Below are 8,857 nucleotides of genomic sequence, written 5' to 3'. Positions count from 1 at the left end.
TGCTCACTCTCATTCTAAAATAGAGCCTTATTGCATGGTGGTCATTTTGTCCTTCCTTTGAGTTGCTGTAATGGTTCCCTCTTTCCTCAAGCAGTTACGGTGACAAATATTAGTGCAACCAGTATCGACAGAGTGCGTGTGTGTATTGTGCAGCAGGGGATGGAGGGACTATCTGGGATACATAGTCATTTTGCCACTGGAATTAACCCCTTGTAACACCATGTCTGCAACAATATGTTTGTAGTCCTGTATTTTTAGTTTGGCCACCGGTAAAACACAGTGTGAAAGTTTTATGCTGCGTACGTCAACCATTATGTACCATTGATAGGGAGATTTTTGTTGTTGTGTTGCTTCGTCATGATTTATTGTTGCGAATGATTCTCCTAATGAACAGTACTGCCCGGGAACCAAATAATCCATTAAAATTGATGCACGACTGCATACCCCTTGCTGTTACCTAGCATTTCAGGAATGCTAGGAGCCTCATTATGACATCATTTGCACAAATTTATTCCAGTAGAATTTCATCTGCCTCCAAGTTCAGATTTGTTTCCTTTATTAATGGTTCAGACAACACATGCGTAATTATTTCCCCATAAGAATAATTCTCATGTGCTTCTGCATTAACTCATTGAACACAGGCTCCGGTAACCAAGCATCAATAAATCCAGTTCAATGTGTCAACATTCATAGCTTTTAAAATGACTGCTGCTAAAAAACAAGACATTGAAGAAAGTGTAGTGCAATATGTTTGCAATGAACTACTTGTAAGCAACGTATATCAGACATGTACAGTTTTATGTCAGAACTAACTTTTTGCTTTTAAGTCCCCTAATCTCAGCTGGAACACTCACTTGCCATAAAGGAAACCCATTTAGCTACAAACCAAATGAAAGTCTTGTAGCGAGATTACTTGGTACAGAGGCTGGTTACTGCTTTGCCAGGATGAGGCAGGTGGAATGATACTCGGAGGTTAACTGTTTTAAGCCAGAGGTTTAGGTGAGTGGGTCATATGTAAGGATGAAATGCAGCGCAAAGCAAAGGAAGGACAAGAAAGAACTTGACGAAGCATACTGCTGACTGTTAAGCTCGTCTTTTACACCTGTGACAAAATATAGTTTGAGAAGGGGAACACTACTAGAGAATAATTTGTTTACACAGAGCTCACATACCTTACTAATATCCCACAAAACTTTCTTTCTAAAGCATGAAAATCTATCATTTGTACAGTTAGGCTCACGTTAAGCTGTAAAAAGCTGCGGTTTGTACCAACCACTAGCCCTTCTTGCGACAAACAGTCCTTCACCTACACACTACTTTCGCTGACAAACCTGTTAAATCATGCAGATCTCAATCCTTCCAGTAAATAAACAATTTGCTGGTACACAATAATGAAAAGCAGGTTTACGCTCCCATTTTTATAGCTTAAGTTTCACATTTTATAGTATTCATTGTTGTTGAATATTGCTATTTTTTTACTGATATACTGTCATTGTGCTATTTCATTTTGAAAGTTTGTAGCATGATCTGTGCATTGTCTGCTGCTCTCTATTGCTTGCTGCGTATTTCTTCGCAATATTTGTGTATTACTGGCCTATATGCTCCTGTTTTACCAGTTCAAAAAGCTTTTAGTCTCGCACTCACAGTTTTTGAAAGTGCAGTGTAATAGATACTATTGCATTTTCTGTTGTTTGTTTAGCAAAAGTAAACTTTCTCTGTGCATTTTCATGTCAGTACTATTTTGCTATCATTAATATTCCCCAGAGTCTCCCCGCACGCTATCACTTACCCTAAAGAAAGCCCATTTGGTTGGAAAAAAGATGAACGCCCCTTGCAAATGATGATCAGTGGATAGGCAACAGCAGGAAGTTCACTGTGGAAAGGTATGTGGAGCGATACCCTAGGAGCAACAGCAGTATTTCTTGCCACAACCTTATTCGTTCATTGCACCCACACCTATATTCTTCTGTAGTGTACACACACACATTGCCAATACGTATACTGCACACTGCTGTGGTAGTCAACCCCCACAGTAATTTGCTGCTTAAACCACAGTATAAAATTCCAGACGTAAAAGAGCTGTGTTCATATCATCACATGCTGCTAAATACTTTTGCATCGGTATGCATTGTCGAAACGCCTCCTCTTTGGAGTATCAGAAACTGATTCCATTGCCTCTTAAGCCGTGCTAGGGTGAGGTGCACGTGACAGTCCAGTGAAATATATGGCAGCACCCAGGAAGCCCTCAAAAGAATACATCACAAACTGCGAACCAACAAGCACTTGTGATCACTCTTTATTTTGTGACTGACTGCTTCCTCTCTCAAGGAATCTTTCTACAAGCCTGACCATACTTGCGTTAATGTCGTTCGCTTCTCCTTGAAGGCGGACCATTTTTTTGCGCATTTTATGGGCTTTTCGTTCGGCCCGTACTGCTTCCTCTGCTTCTGTTTTGTGGAGGGCAATCAGCTGCTGCACAGTGGTTGCCGGTCTTTTGTGGCGACTCTTTTGAGTTTTGGGTCTGCTACCATTTGTCCCAGCAGTATCCGCACTGCTTCCTCCACCGCCATTGCTGCCACTTGCAATTGCCAGTGCATGTACCACAGGAGTGGTGCTGCAGCTGGCGGAACTGGCAGCATTTTGCAGGTGGTCCTCTCTGCTTGCTTCTGGAAGCCCCTCCTCCCACGACATCACCACTTCTGCACCGTCAGGTGCCTCATTGACGACTGGCAGCTGCACATGACACAACACTGAAAACAGCATGCTTATAAGATTTGAAAGGAGAGGTTAAAGGCATCCTAAAGAAATGCACTCACCAGCTGCCACAGCATATTGAGAAAAACAGAAGCTATTGACGGCCACGGTGCGGTGGGCATTTCAGCATGGCACTGAGGTTGAAGGGGTCTTTTTTTGGTCTATGACGAAAGGAAATGGCGCAGTAAATGTCGCACATATTGGTTTACACCTTAACTGAAAGGAGGGAGTGAAAGAAAAAAGGTGGAAAGAGGTGCCATATTGGAGAGCTCAAATAATTTCGACCACCTGGGTATCTTTAACGCGCACTGACGTCGCACAGCACACGAGGGCCTTTTGCGTTTTGCCTCCATCGAAACGCGGCCGTGTCTGTACATGGTTTCAAGAGGCAAGTGCCATTTTTGCTCTGCTTTGCCGATGCTCATGGTTGTGGGAGTGGTTTACTCTGCACAACTCCCAAATGTGCTCTTTACTGTTTGCCACTGGCCAGCCTGTCGTAAATCGAAGTACACAGTGCACTGAGAAATGGGTAGTGTTGGAATTGTGCCGTGATTTCATGAACTGATAGGCAATGTTACAAATAGCAAGTCACCTCCATATTTTCCTCGACTCGCCCATCATCGTTGATGGGCAGGCACCCAAGAAAACTGTGGAGCTGCCAGTAGAACAACCATGGCACACCGGGTGAGCCTGTAGCAGTGCCCGTCCGTCTCAGCTGCCTGAAAAAATGGAAATCATTTCAATAAATAATTGTACTTCTTAAATAAAAGACATTGAAGATTGCAATCCGAGCAGTTCGCAGTCTCAGCAGTTATCTTCAGTGCATTAAAGGCCACTGTGCATTCAGCACTGCGAGACTGATATTTCACAATTATGTTCCTAACCAGCAGGCGCATGTGCTGGTGAAATTAGTGCAGTTTAAATTTACGATGTTGCTTTAATCCTACCGGTTGCAGTTTTGAAAGTGAAGCCGCAACTGTCGTATTATGGTTCTGCTAATGGCATTCAAGTATCTGTGAGGCAGTGCAGAGTGGAACGCGGAAAAGTTATATGAAAGAAATAAATAAATCTGCTCAGTTACTGCCATAGCAGGAGGCCTGAAACGCTGACGCGTGCGTGCAATGCCGACGCGTACCGAAGATGAAATACCGACGCTGATGGCGATGCAGATCGTAGACAATAACAACACAAACGGAGGATGAAGTTGTCATGCAGTTAGATGCACGCGTGCACGAGCGAAGTCAAATTAGAACGACTATACGCCGAGTGACGTGTTTGCTGCCTCTGTCATGTGTCCTTACTCTCGAAAACTTTACGACCTTTATAACATATCTGCAAGATCGTATCGAACACCAGTAATCGCTAGCGACATGTGCTATACTGCCGCACATGGGGGGCTATAGCTCAGTTGCACCAGAGTTCTTCAATAGCTTGTTGCACTGAGTAAACAAAACCAAGAAAGCGATATTGCACGAGTATTATTCGTTTAAGATCGCACTTACCGGTATTTCTTGTTGAGGTTGTCCATCTTCTGCTTGACTTGCTTGGCAGTGTATGGGCCTTCGCCCGGCGCAAGCCCGGCGTTCAGCGCGTCCGCGATCGCTGCGTATCGCGCGTTGCGCGTGTTACCTCGCAGCGCAGGGAGATGGTCCTCCCAGATGCGTATCAAGGCCGTTGTTGTTGCATCAGGTCAGTTGACACGTCTCTGGGAGGACGACTCGCTTGACATCGGCATTTCTGCTGCCGCGGGCGCCGCCATCTTGTCGCAAACAGTAGTTAGCCGCAAACAGTAGTTAGCCAGCTCGGCTACGTTAACTGCAGTTAGTGGCGTAACTATGGTTTGGCTTGTCGTGTGAGCACGGCTAACAATAGTTACGGAGAACCGTAGTTACCTTAACTGTAGTTAAGGGCCCCCGTGTAAATACAGTATAAGTCACGTCCCCCTCCTCGGCACTCGGACGTCGGCTACGCCGCCACGACGGCGCCACGATAGAACACGCTGGAACCTTCGCGAAACGACTCCTGACTCTGACCAATGGGGACGCGCGGCCAGTGAGAAGAGAGAAGGGAGACAGCACTGCAAATGCTGCGTGTATGTGCGCGCCTACTCTGGCGCGTTGAACAAACAGACGTGAAAGCGAGCCTATAAAAGAAGGACGCTGACAGCTATCAGTCAGTCCGGACCGCCGTTTAAGCTTCATCGAAGCGCGCCCGTTCGACTCCCGGGGAAACACCACTCGGCCAGCATCGGACCAACGAGGCAACGGTCGCCAGTCTGCGGGACGGCATCGTCGTGGAACTCTGGTCGTCGGACTGCCGCAGTGCCCGGTGAACAAATTGTGTTTGTTTGTTTACCTCTCTCTCTCTTGTGTTAGAGCACTTTAGGTGCAATATTGCCTTTGTATTGTACTCTCTCTCGAGTTTAACTTTGCCCGAGTTAATCACTTTGTATGTGTTTGTACTAGTGATTGTGAAATCCTCTGAGTCGTCTCTTTGCTGTATAAGCTTTGTTTTGTTTGTGAACCTTCGGCTCCGACCCATTCTCTGGCTTGCGACCAGCGAAAGCTGGGCACCGAACGCCCAAAAACCTCTTGTCACTTGGTAGCTGGTCTCCGCTGAGTTTGCCACGCTGAGTCGAGGGCATCTCCTTCGAGTCCGAGACCGCTACCCCCACACGCTCTAAGGGTGTCTGGGAGCTTCCCACGTAAAAGTGCGCGAAGTGTGGGTGACAATAGCTTAGTATATAACTCAAGTGTTCCGCTACTATGAAAAAACAGACCACCAAATTTTTCCAGCATTTATCTCTATTGACAATTACTTCTAACATTTACACCACACGTCACAAAGAAACATGGTACGTTCCTAAAGCGCGCACTAACTACGGACCACACATGTTACGTCACACACTGCCATCTTTTTTAAACTGATTAGAGGCTCAATAGAAACCTATGCCTCCTTTTAATGGGTGCATTGTGGATTCTTTCTTATTTATCTCTGCTGTAGTATACACTGACGCCATGAATGCTTAACCAATTTTGTTTGCTTGTAAATAACTTATTATTTATCAAGTGAATTTCAAGACTCTTTTATTTGTATAACTTTATACTATACGCTTTCTGTAATTTAATTCCTTGCAGCATTCTAACGTTCATTTTTTTTTTACCCGTGTGTATTTCTGTTATGGAATGTTCACCAAAGCATCTTTTCTTTCTTTCGTTTATCCATTATTTTATCTTTGTGTTCTCTTCATTGTATTGTGCCATTTCTGTAGGCGGTACAAACCCCGTCAAGCCGAATTCATTGGGCTTTTTGTCGGTACTCCCATCATCTGTACATGTAAAGATGTGAATAAACTTGAATTCATCTTGAATTGACGTCACTCATAGCTTTAGTCGATTTGAGACGTTAAACCCCATAAATCAATCAACTATTGCATGCAAAGAAAACGTTATCTTGAAAATAATCCTGGACAAAGAAGTGTAAATTGTAATGTTACTTTCTTTCTTTTCACCTTACGGCGATGATGCCTTGGTCAGTGACCACGAGCTGTCGCAAGGATTGTTCGTGCGAGCATGTCACACGTTCTTATGTTGCTTGAACCGACCATAATCCGAGAAAGGTCGCTGACCCTTGCCGTTGATGCACTGAGGCGCTTCTCTTGAGCACGGTTGCTTTCCTCGCACAACGCCCAGCTTAAGCCATAAGAAGGGACAGGTGTTTCGGCTTAAGGAAAAAAAATAGTTTTGTGGTTTCATTGTCTAGGGATCCGAGGCGCTTATGCTGTGTAAATGCGTCTTACGCCAACATCAGAATTTCTCACTCTGCAACCTTTTTTTACATACTACTCTCAATAAAAACTCGCTAACTCTGTGTAGACAAATCAGATGTGCTCTCTATGCACAGCGCACAGAAATATGTCCCCACATTCTGTCTACAGACAACTCACAGAGTTCTTTCCGCAAATCTTCAGTAGGCAGTTGTTGTGGACAATATCTATCAAGTCAGTCCGCGCATCACAATTTTTGCACGTTTATGTGTAAAGTAAATTCTGCCGACAGCCAGTAAGTAGGCATTTTTGTTATAAGTAAACTTCGACTTCAGGTCGTTCAGCATAAGTTCCTAGATTGTGAAATGCCTTTATATGTAGCCAGGGTTTTCATTAGTGGCCTATTGTCTCTCAGAAAGTTTCAGCAGTGGTTAGGACGTCGTGAGAAGTTACCACTTGTTTTAATCATCAGGGATAAGGGCTCAGCTTAGCAATTCTTGCAGCCAGCTGGGCGTTTTTTGCTCTCTTGTTTAGTGGGAGACGTATTTTTAACTTTTACCTAAGCAAGTACTCAACTGGAAACGCGTAATAAATTAAGGTGAATACGGATGAGGTTGTTGCCGCTGGTTAAAGGCGTGTAGATTTATAGTACAGAACATAAACAGAAAGCATAAAGAAATACTGTTAAATGTAAACATACAGCAAGAAGTCGTTAGTCATAGTTGAGGGAAAAGCACTTTGGTATAAAAGATCGCAAAGACCAAGACAAAGGAGACGGGACGCACACGGCGGTGACACTCTTTTCTCAGACCTTCGTATGCGCCAGGTTCAACGCTAGCAAGTACGCCCCTTGTGCTTCTCGTCACTTTTTTATTATCGTTGTTTCCAACCGCTAGGAAATCGTCATTTCAATAGGCTGAATTGATATAGTTGTAGAGATCCCACAATATAGAAATTATTTATTTATGTTTAAACTCCCTGCTCCCGCCCAGGTTTTAAGCGAACAGTTGTGTAAAAAAAAGAAACATGACAGAGTTCAGATTAGGGACATAGAAACGTGTAGATCTCTATCGTGTTCCCAGGGCCGCTAACCTTTCTGCACGATCGACCAGGGAATGGGACGCCTGCAGGCATTCGGAAGAAGGAAAATCACTGGAAAAACTGAACAACTGAAAAGCGGACTGAGAGAGACAGCAGTGAACCTAATGGGGGCAAGTGGCAGGGCTCGCGCTCAGCAAGTGTCTTTATCGCCACTCTGTTCTTTGCTAAGGATTTCTTTTTTACAGGTCCCATTCAACGAGACATCGAAGGGTCAAGTGCAATTCGCAATAGGAAGGTTCCTAGCAGAGAAGAGAGGTCAACGTTTCTGTTAGATGAGGAAATGTGCGGTGTGCTTAACGAACAGTTAAATAAAATGGGGAGGAAAATAAGGCTTGGGGGGCGTTGCAGAAGAGATAGAAAGTGCTCAAATCCATCGTTGCTTGCCAAATAACGCATGGTCTCAAAAATATTTTTCATGTGCCTGAAAAAAAATGCAAAATTAGGCAGCGAAACACTGCACATTAGCTTACTACAGAAGATAGGGAGGGGCTTGTACCCTGTGGGCAGGAAGCCACACAACACCCTAATAAGTGGCAGGACGACAGTGTGCAAGAAAGAACAATGCAGCATGACTGGTCTTACGTGTTGCGATTAGAAGAAGAAAGCTTGCGAAGAAAGATGAAAGCGGCCTGGAGAGCGGCCGGGAAAACATGCCTCAGAGCTTATGCCGCTCTCTTCCTAAGAAGCCTCATTCGCAAGGCTTTTATGCAGCATTGTGAACGATAAAAAGGAAAATCATTAGTCACCGAGGTGATGAAGTTTAGCTGAAAAGATTAGTACTGCGGAAACGGGACACGACAGGAGAACGACGAACACAAACGACAACACAGGCGACCTTTAGCTGGCTTTGCTTGAAATCTTTAGCAGAAAAAGAGAGGCTCCTCTTGCAACAATAAGCGCAGTGCTTTTTTTTGATCTCAGAGTTTTAAGGATGATCGTGATTTCTTTTTGAATGCCCTTTCTTGCTATTGAATGCATGTGCCCGAAATGAGGTTTATGCCTTCTTTCTGATTAACTTTGTCCCCTGCTTCTTCTGGCTTTCTTCTGGATGCTGGATTTCGTCAAGTGTAAGCCGTAACAAGCCACTCCCTTCGCCACGCTTGTATGCTCACTAGATCGCAGAAAAGTAATCATTAATTGCAGGTCACGCAGATGTATCTACTGTAGAGAGAAGGAGACTTTTTCTGCTTGGTTTGAATGGAATAATAAGTGCGCGGTTTCTAAATGAAACTGACG

At 44.3% G+C, this 8,857-nt stretch overlaps 1 protein-coding gene across 1 annotated transcript; it reads right to left on the bottom strand.

The window, feature by feature from the left end:
* Nucleotides 1-1,844: 1,844 nt before the first annotated feature.
* LOC149346522 (uncharacterized) lies at nt 1,845-4,395 on the bottom strand. Its single transcript, XM_089541367.1, has 4 exons — nt 4,257-4,395; nt 3,347-3,473; nt 2,355-2,733; nt 1,845-1,900 (listed from the first exon to the last, which is right to left on the bottom strand). Exons 1-4 carry the CDS (start codon nt 4,280-4,282, stop codon nt 1,845-1,847), a joined length of 588 nt encoding a protein of 195 aa, XP_089397493.1. The 5' UTR covers nt 4,283-4,395.
* Between the last annotated feature and the right edge of the window lie 4,462 nt (nt 4,396-8,857).

The sequence above is a fragment of the Amblyomma mixtum genome, chromosome 4 (genome assembly GCF_055824585.1).
Source record: "Amblyomma mixtum isolate Tamu chromosome 4, ASM5582458v1, whole genome shotgun sequence".
Taxonomy (NCBI): domain Eukaryota; kingdom Metazoa; phylum Arthropoda; class Arachnida; order Ixodida; family Ixodidae; genus Amblyomma; species Amblyomma mixtum.
Note: the sequence above shows the minus strand (reverse complement) of the source record. Positions and strands in the feature narration are given on the sequence as shown.

Coding starts and splice junctions, on each gene's coding strand:
- LOC149346522 (XM_089541367.1), bottom strand. CDS start 4,282: ATGGACAACCTCAACAAGAAATACCG. Junction 3,474..4,256: donor AACCTCAACAAGAAATACCG/GTAAGTGCGATC, acceptor CCATTTTTTCAG/GCAGCTGAGACGGACGGGCA. Junction 1,901..2,354: donor AGCGAACGACATTAACGCAA/GTATGGTCAGGC, acceptor TGTTGCTCCTAG/GGTATCGCTCCACATACCTT.